We start from the raw sequence: 17,862 nt of genomic DNA, 5'->3' as shown, positions 1-17,862 counted from the left end.
TAAACCTTTATTTTGAAAGAGTGCAAATATATATATTTTTTAATATATATTGCACTTATACATTCTGTTTATCTTGAAAATACTTAAATAATATGTGCTATAGGATCTAAAATGGCCCTCTACTGTAAACTGACACTCTGGCTCTGAGAGAAAAGCTAGTTTGTAAAAAAGTCTTGGTTTTGCTTGGTTTATAAATAATCAAACTCAATCAATGGCACAGCATCCTCTTTTACATAATCTCATAAACTTGATTTAATAAGTTAGTGCTGAATTATCGCATTGTATCGTGATATGGGTGTGAATCGTATCGTGTTGCATCGCAATATGTCACAAATGTATCGCTAATATATCGGATCGCATTCTTTGTATCGAGATGTGTATCGGATCGGCATTATAGCTTAGATGCCCAACCCTACACTGCACTGAATTTCATCCAGACGGCTACAGAATTGTAAGCATCATTTTTCCATTTACTTTTTAAATACTATTTGCTTTTGTGAAGCAATGCCTCGAGCATCAACACACAAACCCCATGACTAGGCCTTCCCAGAATCTGATTTTTTAATCATTTATTCTGTTTATTTACTTGAGTAAATGTGTGTAAATCTATATTTATTCAGTTTTTTTAATTTTAGTAATATTATTGACTAATGTGAAAATGTTCACCTGATTTATAATAATAATAATAATAATAATAATTCCTTACATTAATATAGCGCTTTTCTGGGCACTCAAAGTGCTTTACACAGGGGGGGGGGGGGGTCTCCTCATCCACCACCAGAGTGCAGCATCCACCTGGATGACGCGACGGCAGCCATTTTGCGCCAGACCGCACACCAGCTGATTGGTGGAGAGGAGACAGTGATGAAGCCAATTGAATATGGGGATGTTTAGGAGGCCATGATGGACAGAGGCTAGTGGACAGATTTGGCCAGGATGCTGGGGTTAAACCCCTACTCTTTTTCGAAGGACATCCTGGGATTTTTAACGACCACAGAGAGTCAGGACCTCGGTTTAACATTTCATCCGAAAGACGGCGCTCACTGAGCAGTATAGCGTCCCCGTCACTATACTGGGGCATTAGGACCCACACAGGCTGCAGGTTGGGCGCCCCCTGCTGGCCTCACTAACAATGCAGTGTGTACAGTATTATTTTCTGTCTTTTAGTAGATATATGACAAAGTTGCTTTATTAACCAAATAAAGTGGATCTAATTGGATTTGCATTTTAAGCTTTAAATAAAAGTTAAAAAGCTATTATTTTTTATTTTATATATTAAGGTTTTAGTTTTGAAACTCCAAAATTCTCTGCAGAAATAGCAAAAAACGTCCACAGATTGTGTCTGGCCCTGCCCATGACACAAATGTTGACACACCTGCCCTTTCATGATGTTTACAGAACAGTTACTAATAAATGCATAGGTTTTAGGAAGGAAACTAAGCTTTTTGATCATTAAGATTCAAGACACAAACATATTTGACTGTTTTGTGCAATAAAAGGGTTAGAATTGCAAAGGCAGTTTATTAAATTTCATTAATTCCCATGGTTTAATACTGGTAACTCAGAAATAATGCATTTTCAAGAATGTCAGGCATTTATATATTAAGTTCCTATTTATTTTTATCAAACAACATGTACAGTTTTTAACCGTAATAAATTTAATTATGTATAATTTTACCTATTGTTGCCTATGCAAACATATGCCAAAAACTGGGGTGTGATTCTTCAGAAATCATTCTATGTGCAGATTTGCAGCGACAAAGTGTGGAGTGTGCATGTTCTCCCCGTGTTGGCGTGGGTTACTTCCAGGTGCTCCGGTTTCCCCACAGTCCAAACCATACCTGTCAACCCTCCCGTTTTTTCCCGGGACTCTCCTGTATTTTACAGTTCTATCCCACTATCATCCTGTAAAGGTGTTTTCCCGTATTTCTCCCGCATTTTCAGTCTTTCTCTGAAGAGTCGAGCCTCTCTATACGTAACCATACCACCGAACCACCAGGGGTCCCCCTTGCTCTTAAATGGGAGTCTGTTCTGTGCTTTCGCTTTGTTTAGGCACAAAAACACTTTGAAATAAGTTTAAAAATGGCGCGATTCCCTTCCTTTTCATTACAGGTGCCGTCACCCCTCCTATGCAATCCTCAAAACAGTCATATAATGGTGCATGACTGTCAGCTGACGCGCCGTAAAAAAATAGAAGCCGTTTCCCAAACAGATTCTGTACACGCCATTTGAAATTTAATTCAATTCAATTCAGCTTTACTTGTATAGCGCTTTTACAATGTAGATTGTGTCAAAGCAGCTTCACATAAATGGTCATAGTAACTGGTGTAGTTCAGTTTTTAGTGTTTAAGTTCAGTACAGTTCAGTTTAGCTCAGTTCAGTGTGATTTAATCCTGTGTGATGTAAATGAAAGCTAAAGTCTGGCTTTTGGGTGTGTGTTGAAACAGACATATAGACATAAATAATAATAATAACATTTAAAGATGTCGATCTTGGTGGGTTTTTATTTCAAACACAACTAATTTTGTCTTAAATGAGCATAAAAAGTTAGGAAAGCAGTCGAATGCCTTCATTATAATGTGTGCATTTTTAAAGTGACACCTAATCAAATGAAAAAAATCTAAATATTAGTTTACATGGACATCAGGAGTTTATTTATTGCCCTTAATCTGAATAAGACAATAATATGATTAAAATGTTTACATGAGTTACTTTGAATGTTCTGTTTATGATCCCGTTTTACATGTTAAAGACTGATTAATGTCATCGCATCACCGCGCTTTCCACGTTTCCTCTAGAGTTTCATGTAATTTCGGGTGTTTCATTTTTAATTTTTCAACTTTAACTGCAGCTCGGCAGTTTCACTTTCATTCAGCAACATAGTTCATGCCACCCGTGCATATTCTGTGCTTCTGAATGGCTGTATTTAAATTTATGTAATGTTCAGTGTTTTGTTTGGTGCAAAACAGCCAAATTGCTTATCACTGTAAATCCCACCATGTGGCATGTTGTTAGGACACAGGGTTACAATATAATCTGCTCACCTAATGTTTACGCTAGTAATATTTATATTATTTGCTAATTAATAGCCACCTCATGTGGAACTCTGAATCTGCATCTGTCTGCTACTGTCCACCGGAGGTCACATTTCAGTCACGGACGTGTACTTTGAGAGACTTCCTGACTGAATAAATGAAATATGCCAGGTTTCAACGCTAAGGATTTTTTATACTGGGCCAATTATGCCAGTGGTTGAGGTTTTTACTTGCCCTGACAAAATTTTCACTGGCCCCACTAAAAAAAAAAAGTATATAGCTATTTCTTAGCCACGTATTTTAAATAATGTGGCAAAATAATGTCTATGAATCTAGAATTTAAACATTTTAAAAATGTTAATAAATGTATAATGAACAGAATTAGTTGGATTTTATGCAAACGAAAGAGCAGTATGAAAAATGTGCTGGTATTTTAGTGCAATTCTAAATTATTTTTATAAAAATGGCTTGCCAAACCGACAAAACTGTTATTTTATTTTTTTTTTCTCCAGTTTCTTAATTTTGTACCCATGTAATTATCTGCTTCCAAGACTTTTGAAACTGACGTTTTCTTTTAGCCTCATAGTTAGATGTTGCCATCTTTTCGCTGTAATTGTTGTTACCATGTTACGAAAAAATAGCATGCTCACCGTTACAGGCCAGTATCTATCCTGTCTACTGTCCCAAGCATCTTTCACGCTGGCCCTGGGCCACCGGGCAGTCCTTATTGTTGAGCCCTGTATGCTGTTTAAATATAATTGACTAAAGTGGCACAGGGCCAATTAAATGAACCAAAACAAAGACAGACGTTCCAGCATGTAACACACATTTTCAAAGCAGAATATCGTCAGCATTGTTTTTCAGATAAACAAGAATGTTTACTGAGCATGTTTCTGAATATCTGCAAACATATTACAGTGTTTTTCTGCTTTAGAAAAGTCTAAAACTTACATACCTCACTTTTAATGCAATATGCTAAAATTTTTCTGGGGGCAAAAGAATGTAAATATTCTTTAAACTTTTTAATATTTTGGTTTAGAGCATGCAGAGTTTGAAGGAAATGAAGGAGGACAGCAGGAGAGTTTCACAGTGTTTTATGTACTCAGAGACACGAGTCAACGGATTCCTTCATCTTATTGGAGACAGAACCAGAGGAAGAGCGATCAGATCACATTAGAACACTGAACTAAGCTAAAGTACAGTCAGAAGGGGGAAAATAGCATGAAATATAAAGAGAGAAAGACACAAGAGGGACAACAATCAGATAGAAGCAAAAAGAAAACCTTCCTGCGATCGACCTCTGAACAGCCACAAAAAGAACAACAACAACAACAACACAACTTTCAGCTTGTAGAAACCACATCACACCACTCTGTCACACAGATAGATAGTAGGGCTCGCTTTTGCATGGTTTTTCCCAACTTTTCCTGCATTTCTCATCATGTTATTTTTTTTTTTCTTTTTAACTTGTATTTTTTACTTTTTTTTTTCGGTTAGCTTCATAACCCCCCCCCAGTCCCCATTAGTTTGTCCTGTTTAGCCGGGCTCGCTGTTCACCCTCAGCTGGCACGCAGTGTTTCGGAGATTTCGTTTTGTGTGTAGATCGACTGAAATGGCAGTCAGTTTGCTGTTCAGGACTTGATGTTGAGGGCACGGGCAGATCTCTCGTGATGCCAGTCTCTCAGCCTGGCATAGCGGGGACTCTGAATCTCAGTGAGGAACTTTTCCCTGTTGTTGGGTGCGTGACAGACATTAGGAGAGAAAAACACACATACAAAGAGACACACAACAGAAGGGAAAGAAGAAAGATCGCATTATGCTATAGCAGTCTGTGTTGCACAACAATAGTCGTTTATTATTGCATGCTGTAAACGGCACAGTCTGAACAAGAGCAGAATCATGCTTTTATGCAGGCCTCTTTAAATGCAAATGAGCTGCTGCTCCCCGCCCACTTTCCATGGGAGCCTTTACAGCCAGTGCCTCGGTTAGGGTGCTTTCACACCAAGACTTTTGTTTGGGAACCTGTCTCGTTTGCCCAATTGGCGCGGTTTATTTGGCATATGTGAATCCACCAATCGTGTTCGGATCCGCACCAAAACAATCGCTCCAAGACCGCTTGAATGAGGTGGTCTCGGCTCCATTTAAACAAACTTTGGAGCGGATCGATTGTATCGAGAAAGTGATACGATCTGAGCCTGGTTATATCACAGTGTTTTATGGATATGTAATAGGCATACGGCTATATGAAGAGAGAATTATGAGCAGGGCGGGAGACCTCCGTGAAGTTGGCACCCCATAAAAACAAATAATCCCCAAAACTATGCCATTCGTTTGTGCTACGTTTGTGCTGATTTGTGCCGCAAAAACGAACGTTTGTGCTGGTTTGGGGTCTGAGATATTAAGCATTATTTTTTTAACCGTGTGACGTCACTCTCCACCCCATGTTGCGCAATTGACTTCAAAACAGCACAGGTCGTTTGTGCTCGGTTTGTGCTGGTTTGTGCCGTTAAAACGAACACGGTATCTGTTCTCCTCTTTTAGATATAAGCAAAATATTTCGGGAGCCGTGACGTCACTCTCCACCCCATTTCCTCCAAATCGCACAAAACTGGTATCATTCGTTTGTGCTGGGTTTGTGCCGGTTTGTGCCGTTAAAATAAACACTTTATCTATTTTCGTTGTTTAGATATAATCAAAATATTTCGGGAGCCGTGACGTCATTCTCCACCCCATGTTGTCTAAATCACACCAAACTGGTCTCATTCGTTTGTGCTCGGTTTGTGCTGGTTTGTGCCGTTAAAATAAACACTTTATCTATTTTTATTGTTTAGATATTGCCTTATCAAAACATTTCGGGAGCCGTAACGTCACTCTCCACTCCAGGTTGTCTAAATTGCACAAAACAGGTGTCATATGTTAGTGCTGGATTTGTGCTGGTTTGTGCCGTTAAAATAAACACTTTATCTATGTTTATTGATTAGATATTGCCTAATCAAAACATTTCGGGAGCCGCGATGTCATTCAGCGCCCCATTATTTCCTCTAAATTGCACAAAACAGGTGTGCTGGATTTGTGCTGGTTTGTGCCATAACAATTAACACTTTATCTATGTTTATTGATTAGATATTGCCTAATCAAAACATTTTGGAAGCCGCGACGTCACTCAGCGCCACATTATTTCCTCTAAATTGCACAAAACAGGTGTCATATGTTAGTGCTGGATTTGTGCTGGTTTGTGCTATAACAATTAACACTTTATCCATGTTTATTGATTAGATATTGACTAATTAAAACATTTCGGGAGCCGCGACGTCACTCAGCGCCCCATTCCTCTAAAATGCACAAAACAGGTGACATTCTTTAGTGCTGGATTTGTGCTGGTTATGCCATTAAAATAAACACTTTATCTGTTTGTATTGTTTAGATATTGCCTGATCAAAACACTTTGGGAGCCGCGACGTAACTCTATATTGCACAAAACAGGTGTCATTCATTGTACTGCTTTTGCCATTTATAAACACTTTATCTGTTTTCCTTGTTTGGATTTAACCAAAATATTTGGTTAGATTTGTGCTGGTTTGTGCCATGAAAATGAACAACAGATATTTATATTAGTGCGCACATATGTTACTTTCGTTTGCTCACAAATTGTGCTCGTTTGTGCTGCAAAAATATTATTTGTAAAAAAATAATATCAGATCATTAAGAGGTCTCTCCACCCCAGTTGCTACATATTTACTAAAATAGTCTCGTTATGTGCGTTTTATTTGTGCTGGATTGTACCTGAAAGTTTCGTTAGTGTTGCTTCTTTTATTAAAATATTGAATGAAAGATAATGATATCAGCTACCCGCATATTTTAAAATATTTAAATTTGTTTGGGCTGATAGAAATTTTGTCTAAGATGCTTTATTTTTTTTTAGATAGCGTAGGCCAAGGTTATTCTGAGATTTTTTTATTATTAGAAAAAGCATGAAGGATGTGAACATCATTTTGACAGATTTAATCCAAGTAAAAGGGCTTGGCCAATATAAAGATAATTGGCTACAACCCTGCTTTACTTATCTACTTCCTTTTAGTCTCATATGAGTAGCCAGCATGCTTAACAATAGAGGAAAAATTTTATATATATATATATATATATATATATATATATATATATATATATATATATATATATATATATATATATATATATATATATATATAATAATTTTTATTAATTTTATTTATTAATTTTATAAAAATGTATTAATATACATTTTTTTACCTGTTTAACCATGCTGCGATTTTCTCTTAAATACTCTTATCATCTGGTCGTCCATATTAGGCTGCTTTCGTATTTAAACTAGCAGCCTAAACTTTTCTGTTGTGGTAGGTAGGCCTACCACTTATAAGTAAAGCAGCTTTAGTGGACTTATTTAGTTAATTTTTTTATTTTATGGGGAAAAATAGATTATAACACACGCAAACACATAGGCTATGCGTTTTCTACAGATAAGTTTTGGTTTTCGTGATTGTGTTGTTTGTCATACAGTAAAAGAACAATGTCCAAATGGCAATAAAATAACAATAAATAATTGATTAATTAATTACAATTAATAATAATAATAACAATAACAACAATCATATAAAATATTTACATTCACTTAATTGGTATCACGGGCTGTAGGATGTTATTTTGACCATTTTGATTTGGTTTAATAAAAGATAAACATGTAATATTTTGTTATATTTTAATTATCCTTAGTTATCTTCTTATTATTGTCATTATTATTAATATTATTATATTTATTTTATATTTAATAACTTGTAGACTCTTTAAACAATGAGGAAATAACTAAACTTTTTTAATTCAAGGCCCAGACAGCTTGTTTTGTAATTTAATGCCGGCTATAGGCTACCACCTGAAGGACGGTTATACGGCGTGTTGTGATGTCGGCCGTCACCGGAGAAAATTTATTTAAACTTTAAAACTTTAGTTTTTTGGACTTTTGTTTGAAAGCTTTACTGTCCAAGTTACTGTTGTATAATTTAAATTATAGCCTATATATGCACCAATAAACAAGTCGAATGAATGAATGAATGAATGAATGAATGAATGAATAACATAAATATAGATTCTTAAATGTTGATATTGTTTTTGCTGATAAAAAAATTACAAATATTAAACAAAAATTTAATAAAAATAAAATGAGCACTTTTCAATATTTATACAATTCAGTTAAATATAAGCTGGACATTTTTGGGGACATGTAATTTCTCTGTGATCTTTAATATATACTGGGTAGCTATATTTTCTAAAATCTCAACCAGGAATTGCTTTAATATGAATATGCTTTACATCCTAATATGCTGTTGTTTCATTTTCATTCTTATTTCACTTGAAAAAATCGGTACTTAATGTTTGAATACTAAAATAAATAACAGCCATTGTTTAAATGGTTATTTTACCAAGAAAATGTATATTTTATATTTTTATCAACTAATTTATTGATTGTTAAAAATGAAATAATTTAAGTGCTATATTTTTTATTAGTGAAAGTGCACGCTTACTTTGCTCAAGGCCTCTCAAAAAATATATTTCTGCCACTATAATACAAATGCACTATTATTGTTTTATTATCATTGTTTATTTTTCCTTAATGTATGAAATTTTTGATAAATTTATTTTCCCTCCAATCATTTTCATTCATCACGTTAAATTTAGGTAATTTTCCCTCCAAATAAAATTGATTTGCAGCTCAGCATAAAACAGCTCAGCATAAAAAAGGGTCCGAACGATTGGAAAAGCGGCTTTTAAAGAGACAAACTATATACGAAATTTGTTTCAAAAAAATATTTTTCCAAGAAAAATATACGAATTATATTTTAGTTTGAGGCCAACTGTGCGGGTGGATGATTTTCAGTCAGTGGAAACTAGGCCTATGAATTTAATATGCCTCATATTGTATCACAATCTTCTGTCATATATCACAATCTTCTGTCATATATTTGCAATTTTTTTAATATGTCACATAACACAAATGAGACTATTTTAGTAAATATGTAGCAACTGGGGTGAGAGACCTCTTAATGATCTGATATTATTTTTTTACAAATAATATTTTTGCAGCACAAACGAGCACAATTTGTGAGCAAACGAAAGTAACATATGTGCGCACTAATATAAATATCTGTTGTTCATTTTCATGGCACAAACCAGCACAAATCTAACCAAATATTTTGGTTAAATCCAAACAAGGAAAACAGATAAAGTGTTTATAAATGGCAAAAGCAGTACAATGAATGACACCTGTTTTGTGCAATATAGAGTTACGTCGCGGCTCCCAAAGTGTTTTGATCAGGCAATATCTAAACAATACAAACAGATAAAGTGTTTATTTTAATGGCATAACCAGCACAAATCCAGCACTAAAGAATGTCACCTGTTTTGTGCATTTTAGAGGAATGGGGCGCTGAGTGACGTCGCGGCTCCCGAAATGTTTTAATTAGTCAATATCTAATCAATAAACATGGATAAAGTGTTAATTGTTATAGCACAAACCAGCACAAATCCAGCACTAACATATGACACCTGTTTTGTGCAATTTAGAGGAAATAATGTGGCGCTGAGTGACGTCGCGGCTTCCAAAATGTTTTGATTAGGCAATATCTAATCAATAAACATAGATAAAGTGTTAATTGTTATGGCACAAACCAGCACAAATCCAGCACACCTGTTTTGTGCAATTTAGAGGAAATAATGGGGCGCTGAATGACATCGCGGCTCCCGAAATGTTTTGATTAGGCAATATCTAATCAATAAACATAGATAAAGTGTTTATTTTAACGGCACAAACCAGCACAAATCCAGCACTAACATATGACACCTGTTTTGTGCAATTTAGACAACCTGGAGTGGAGAGTGACGTTACGGCTCCCGAAATGTTTTGATAAGGCAATATCTAAACAATAAAAATAGATAAAGTGTTTATTTTAACGGCACAAACCAGCACAAACCGAGCACAAACGAATGAGACCAGTTTGGTGTGATTTAGACAACATGGGGTGGAGAATGACGTCACGGCTCCCGAAATATTTTGATTATATCTAAACAACGAAAATAGATAAAGTGTTTATTTTAACGGCACAAACCGGCACAAACCCAGCACAAACGAATGATACCAGTTTTGTGCGATTTGGAGGAAATGGGGTGGAGAGTGACGTCACGGCTCCCGAAATATTTTGCTTATATCTAAAAGAGGAGAACAGATACCGTGTTCGTTTTAACGGCACAAACCAGCACAAACCGAGCACAAACGACCTGTGCTGTTTTGAAGTCAATTGCGCAACATGGGGTGGAGAGTGACGTCACACGGTTAAAAAAATAATGCTTAATATCTCAGACCCCAAACCAGCACAAACGTTCGTTTTTGCGGCACAAATCAGCACAAACGTAGCACAAACGAATGGCATAGTTTTGGGGATTATTTGTTTTTATGGGGTGCCAACTTCACGGAGGTGGGCGGGAGGTCATTCCAGACATCCCAAGTCTCCTGGAAGTTTCAGTAGTCTCCCGCAAATGCACAGAGACTCCAGGATGCCCGCAAACGAGTTATAATCTCCCCTGGAAACCGTGCTTCTCCCTCCCGGTCCTCAAAAACGTTGCACACTCTTCTCACCCCTCGCTCTTCAGACACATCGCGTGCATTTGTCAAACATCACCAAAGCACTACCACCCCCCTGACAGCAGACATCCCAAGTCTCCCGGAAGTTGCAGGAGTATCCCACAAATGCATAGAGACTCCCGGATGCCCGCATATGAATTATAACCTCCCGGAAATCACGCAACTCCCACCTGGTCCTTAAATATGTTGCACATCCCTCTCCACCGCATCCCTCCTATGTTTTGCGGGCAACTCACCCCCACAGCTCTTCAGGTACGTCTGTACTCGGATACATCGCTCACTCAAACCAACTCCCCATCTCCCCACCCCTTCCCCCGGAAATGACTTTTCCTAACTTGGGATGTCTGTTTAAGCTGAGCGGGAGTCTGTAAAACAAACCGTGAAACTGGAGAGTTTACTGGCAAGTGACTTGTTTTAGCTCTTTTGGTCCGTTTAGGAACTCTGCCGTGTGAAAGCGAACCGCACCAAGAACAAAGAGCAACAATGTAACAATTTTAATCCCTGTTTTGGAACAACTGAATCGAGGTGTGAAAGCAGCCTGACTCTAGAAACAACAAACAAAACATCTGAAAGGAAGGTGCTGAGGCTTATTTCAGGATGTTGATGTACTTCAAACTGAAGCTAAATATCGAGTAGGGGGCGGGGCTTTCTTTTCAAGCATCACACAAGGTTATGTCAAAAGCACACAAACACACACAAGCTGGCATTGACTTCGGATTATAAGAAGTCACATGTACATCAGTGCATTAGATCTGTAAAACAACTCTGATGACAACACACTACCAACACAACCATGTTAAACTGAGGATACTGTAGCATGTTTGATCCCAAAAGAAAACGCAAGACTACAGTGCAGGCGATTGTGTTAATTCACAAACAGTGTTCCTGATATACAGAATAACTATTGGTGGAGTGGATTTGTTCTTCGTAATTTTGCAGATACTCAAACAGCAAGCAAAGATCAATTCAGGACCACACTGAATCTGCAGAATTTCTCATTCAGTTTTCCTCTTGAGTGTAATGAGAAACCTGCTGAATAGATCTGAAGCTGAGTGTAAAATTGGTTTACTTTTTAAAACAAACAGATGTGCCAAAGATTTTTAAAGTGTGACAGAAGGAGGTATTTCATAAAAAGAAAAATACAAAAAATGTGGGTGGAGAAATTTGGAATAAAGTTTTAAAAATAAAACAAAAAATTTAATAAACAAAAATAAATACTCACTTTTCTTTTGACTTGGTCCCTGATTTATCAGGGGTCACCAGGGCAGAATGAATCACCAATAAATAAATATAATAATACATATATAATAAAAAAAAAAAAGTTTTAAATAAAGAAAATTGACATTTTTCAACTATAAGCTTCATATTACTGCATTAACTGCTATGTATTTGAAATAGTTAATAAAAAAATTACTATTCATCTACATATACAGTCATTTCTACAATACTATTCAGTATTTAAATAAAAATCTGGATCTGTACTTTCACAGATGCATGTTTAAGTATTAATGCTATTAAATGTAAATATTTATTAAATTATTATTATTATTATTATTATTGGCGGCATGAAGTCTCAGTGGTTAGCACTGTGGCCTCACAGCAAGAAGGTTTGCATGGAGTTTGCATGTTCTCCCCGTGTTTGTGAGGGTTTCCTCTGGGTGTGTGTGTGTGTGTGTGTGTTTCCCAGTACTGGTTATAAAACATATGCTGGAATAGTTGTAGGTTCAATCCACTCTGGCGACCCCAGATGAATAATAATAATAATAACAATAATAATAATGTGGAAGTTTTAAATGTAAGAAAATGGAAATTTTGCACCACAAACTTCGTGTTAGGTTTTAATGCATTAACTGCTATGTCTTTTAAAATGTTTATAAAAATTGTACTATTCATCTGCATATACAGTTGTTTCTACAGCACGTTTTAAGTGTATATAAAAAAACTGGACTGGTTTTTCAAGAATTATTGCTATCAAATTTAAATACTTATTAAAATGCATTATAGTGTTATTATTATTTACACAAATACACTATAAAGCAGTCAGAAATAATTGATTTTAAAGTAGTCAGAATGTTCTGGCCGGATTTATTGACTAAATTATTTGCTCTACTTTATTAAATGACTTATTTTTGAAATAAGTGATGTTTAGCAGAGACGATTATATTCAACATTGAACATAAACATCTTTAAAATTTATTTATCCATGATGACGGGGCATGATATTTTACTAGCTATTTTTCAAAGACACTATTATTCAGCTTAGCACAATTTAAAGGCTTAACTAGGTTAATCAGGCAAGTCCTTAATAACAGTTGATATTAATACTGACCTGAGCAGTTTTTCCTGTTGATTTTTTTAATTCAAGCCAAATTTAAAAAATTAAAACTCTTTAGAAGTTTAAAAATATGTTAGAAATGGTATGAAAAATGTCGTTGCCCAGTTAAACATCACTTGAGAAATAAAAAAAAAAAAAGAAACAAACATTTCCCCGAAAGGTTAGTCGCTTAGTCTGTACATCAGGATCTCTCTGTGAGACTGTATTGGCCATAAGTATTCTGCAGGTGTGTGTGTGTGTGTGTGTGGGTCTGATTAAATGCAGTGGATGTGTGAGGTTTTACTGCAGACACTCAGATCAGACAACAGCTCATAATGCAGATCAAAGCAGACTTCAGTGCTCCACCGCAGAGATCTGAACACCGTGATCTCTTAATGAGCAGCTAAAGGTCAAACCACACGCACACACATACACATACACACTTCTTTACCTGGACCGTTTCATGTTCTCATCATCTGGGTCCTGCACTGAGAGAAGCAGGAGAAACACACATCAGACCAGCAGTGGCAGAAACTAACCAACTACAGTAATTAAATATGTTTTCTCAATTAACCTTACACTATAAAGCAGTTTAAGTCATGGGTACTTGACTATATTGTTAGTGTGGTATGAATACTTTTACTGTGCTATATTGCTTCAACCTGCAGTTTACAGAGATTGGAGTAGAATAGTCAGTTCTGTGATTTCAGTCCAATCAAAATTGCAAATACAAACAAATGAAAGCAAGACACGGACGCTTTATAAATGCAGAAATGATGTACAGTGTGATGTATTAAAGTTATTACTGTTAGACTGTAGTTTAGATGATGAAGATGAAAATGTCGACTGCATGATGACTGAAATCCCCAAATTGCCTTGAACAGTCACTAAATGCACTACAGAATGTTACGTTTTCACACACACACACAGCATATACAGTATTCCATCAGTGCTACAAGAGCTTGGCTTGTGGCGCCATCTGCTGGTGTCACAATAAATAACTATTATTGTGCAATAAATTGTTACAGAAATTATTGAAATAAATGATCATATAAAATGATCATTATATTATATAATAATCAGCATAATGCAATATGCAAATAGACATAACCTCTTTAATAGACAAACACACATTTTGACATTTACATTGTACATCACCATTGTCAATGTTAATATTAGGACATTTGCTTTTTTTAAACATTAAAATGACAGAATCTAAAGAGACGGTCCCACTTTATTTGAACAGGTTTTAATTACTCAATACTTAAAAGTGGACTTGAGGTGGAATACGGGTATTGAGGGGTAGATTTAAAGGCAATTCATACTAAGAATCATAACTAGAACTATTAATATAACTACATTAGTGCCACAGTTTATTTTTAGTTTATGCTTTTCTTTATGCATTCCCCCTTGTAACCAGCAGGTGTCATCAGTATGCTGCATTTCTAACACTTCTGACCAGTGAATCCAGCTCGTGTAATCTAATCAAACAGTGAATTAACAAGTCACAGTCAGTGTAGAGGAATAAAAACAACACAAATTTACTTCCCTGCAGGAAACACAAAGATGACAAAACTATACTGAATGTTGAGGGGACTATTATTTTCATACTATAGTTAACTAGTCTGGTTTGCATAACTTCTATAAAAAATATTTAGCATTTCCATATCATGGCATACGTAATTATTTTCTAGTTTTTCATCATCTTTAAATTATCTTTGAAAAGAGAGCTTAACATCAAGCAGAGCTTCTCCACAATGTTGTCTGAGGTTTTAAATTGTGCAGCTGCTTTATATTTTAATGGATTTATGACACATGCCAGTGTTTTTTTTTTCATTTATAACCTGTAAAAAAATAAACAAATACTATAAAAGTTCTGACAGGGACCTCAATGAAATGCTTTCTACTTTATGGTTATGGCTGTGGTCTGAACTCTGAACCATATTTACAACAATGTCTTGATCGTTATCTTTATAGTTATTATGACTGGTGTGATCTGCCCCTTAAATATGGGTTAAAGTGAAAGAAATGGGCGAATAGTACATTAGAAGTGTATTTACAACAATAAATTAGAGACGTAATTGCTTGCAGATTATTTTTAAAAGTACATGTAAATGCATGTACACAAGTACATTGTACCAAATGATTAATATAAATAGAAGTGTTTAGTAATTAAGGCCACGAATACAAAGTGGAACAGCTTATTTAGATTCTGTAATTTGAGGTTATAAAAGTAAATGTCCTAATATAAACTCTGACAGTGATGTAGGATGCAAACGTCAAAAGCAGTGCATTGCTCTAAAATTTTAAAATTATTTTCAAAAATAATGCAAGATATAGTGCTCATGCAGTATAAATAAGTACAGCCCTTTGGACGATGAATATTTTGATCAATTTCTCAGTGAATATAGACAAACAAAGCAGCTTAATTAAACGGTTATATTCTTTAAAATAAGTTTGGTCACCAAACATCTTTAGAAATAGAAAGATTATACAATTAAATTTAAATAAGCTTTTTGCAAAAACAAATACATAAAGTTTAAACAAAATTTGATATATTTTTAGGTTTCTCTCTGCTTACTAAAATTTTAAAATATTGATTTGGGAGTACGAATGTTTGAATACAACCATGATATTACGTTTTGTTAGATTAGCTTCAGTTTTGGCTTTGGTAGGGACTAATCTAATATTTTATATATATATATATATATATATATATATATATATATATATATATATATATATATATATATATATATATATATATATAGTTGAAGTCTGAGAGAGAATTTTTCGCCCCCCTGATTTTTTTCCTTTTTAAATATTTCCCAAATAATGTTTAACAGAGCAAGGAATTTTTTACAGTATGTCTGATAATATTTTGTCTTCTGGAGAAAGGCTTATTTGTTTTATTTCGGCAAGAATAAAAGCAGTTTTTAATTTTTTTAGCACTATTTTAAAGGTCAATATTATTAGTCCCTTTAAGCTTTTTTTTTTTCGATAGTCTACAGAACAAATCATTGTTATACAATAACTTGCCCAATTACCCTAACCTGCCTAGTTAACCTAATTAACCTAGTTAAGCTTTTAAATGTCACTTTAAGCTGTATAGAAGTGTCTTGAAGAATATCTAGTCTAATATTATTTACTGTCATCATTGCAAAGAGAAAATACATCAGTTATTAGAGATGAGTTATTAAAACTATTATGATTAGAAATGTGTTTAAAACATCTCTCCGTTAAACAGAAATTGGGGAAAATAAACATGAAGGCTAATAATTCTGACTTCAACTGTATAAAAGAACAAATATATTATCCGCTTGTTAAGTGTGACGTCAAGCAAAGCGGCTTCCAGGTCCAAGCGATCCATCAAACTGAATGGGGGGACTAAATGGTAATAATACACGTTTACGAAGCGCTGTAATACTTTCGTAAATCATGATCACAATATATATTTATATATATATATATATATATATATATATATATATATATATATATATATATATATATATATATATATATATATATATATATATATATATATATATATATATATATATATATATCCATGCCTATTATCCGTTGGCCAGAAAGTGATAAATTGTTTATAAATTGGTAAAATGTTGGTATTTGTGATGCATCAAGTCCAGAGACTGTTGTGTACACCATGATTTTATATAAAATTCACTTTTAAAGTGTGATATGACTAAAAAGTGGCCATAAGCAAACATTCTCAATTCAACCGAGTAGCGGCTTGGACCTGGAAACAGTATACCATACGTCACAACTTAACAAGTGATAGTAAAGCATCCTACACAACATATTAATTAAAAAAAGAGACCTGTGAGGGGTGAACACATTTATGCTGAGCACCGTGTATTGTTCCACCAAAAATGACTGAGCTCATATCCATGTTTTGCTCGATAAGTCGATATATTTTTGCAACAGGCTTCACTACGCTGCTCTTTTCTGCTTTTCACACGAGTGCAAATCACAGCCATAAAGGAGAAAATCTCTGCAGTCACCCTTTAGGCAGATAGAGGACATTACCCACTTCTGTCTGATCTGAGATCCTCGAGGACAGGATTTCACGCCCTCCTACACTCAGATTAAACTCTGCCGCCACGCAAAACACCCGATTTAGGAGAGAAATGGGTTTAGACTTAAAAAATAAGGGCTGAGAGACATTACAGTACATATTCGGTGTGATGATAAAAATATGGAAACCAGAAGTGCAGCTTATACCACAGAAAACATACATAAATGCTTTAAAATGTAAATTTCTTGGGAATTTCACTCTTTCAGAAATACAAAAATTAACATTAAAAAATTTGTCAAAATAAATGTATAAAAAATCTTTGAATAAACATGAAATTTTACAATTTAAAAGTACTTTACTAAAAGTAAAAAATAAAAATAAAAACTGGTATCCAATTGAATGAATAAAATGTTAATGACGTTTCAGAATTAAAATTTATATAGTTTATAGTTTACAGGTGTTTATATTTTACAATATATACACATTTATAAAAAATATATATAAATAATAAAAACAAGTAATATATCAAAAGTAATAAATAAATAAAATAGTCGTGTGTGGAATCTGTGGCACAAATAGGCACCACTGTAGGTATAATTTTACAGCATATTAAAAGAGGTTTTGCAGGTAACTCTCAGCCCGATCAAGGAATGTTTCTCTGTTTGATTTTGACCCTGAGAAACCAAGTGTCTGAGCCAACCCAAGGAAACTAAAGCACCCGTCCCGACCTGACCTAACCCAAACCTGGGAAACTAGAGCCCCTGACCCGACCCTGCGAAACTAGAGCATCCGACCCGACCCT

At 34.8% G+C, this 17,862-nt stretch overlaps 1 protein-coding gene and 1 long non-coding RNA gene across 3 annotated transcripts in view; one reads left to right on the top strand and one right to left on the bottom strand.

The window, feature by feature from the left end:
- The window catches only part of pdlim7 (PDZ and LIM domain 7), a 120,982-nt gene that overhangs the window by 21,880 nt on the left and 81,240 nt on the right, over positions 1-17,862 (bottom strand). The window contains 2 exon segments of one of the 2 annotated variants that reach the window (NM_001328701.2): positions 4,516-4,763; positions 13,470-13,506. The exons of the other annotated variant lie outside the window; for it this stretch is intronic. Coding sequence (NP_001315630.2) covers positions 4,667-4,763; positions 13,470-13,506 — 134 coding nt within the window. The 3' untranslated portion in view covers positions 4,516-4,666. 2 annotated transcript variants of the gene reach the window in all.
- LOC137487628 (uncharacterized) overlaps positions 10,353-17,862 on the top strand; it is a 545,963-nt gene continuing 538,453 nt past the window's right edge. The window contains exon 1 of the long non-coding RNA XR_012390023.1: positions 10,353-10,541. This is a non-coding gene — a long non-coding RNA (uncharacterized lncRNA). The remainder of the gene's footprint in view (positions 10,542-17,862) is intronic.

Source organism: Danio rerio, chromosome 14 (genome assembly GCF_049306965.1).
Source record: "Danio rerio strain Tuebingen ecotype United States chromosome 14, GRCz12tu, whole genome shotgun sequence".
Lineage (NCBI taxonomy): Eukaryota > Metazoa > Chordata > Actinopteri > Cypriniformes > Danionidae > Danio > Danio rerio.
Note: the sequence above shows the minus strand (reverse complement) of the source record. Positions and strands in the feature narration are given on the sequence as shown.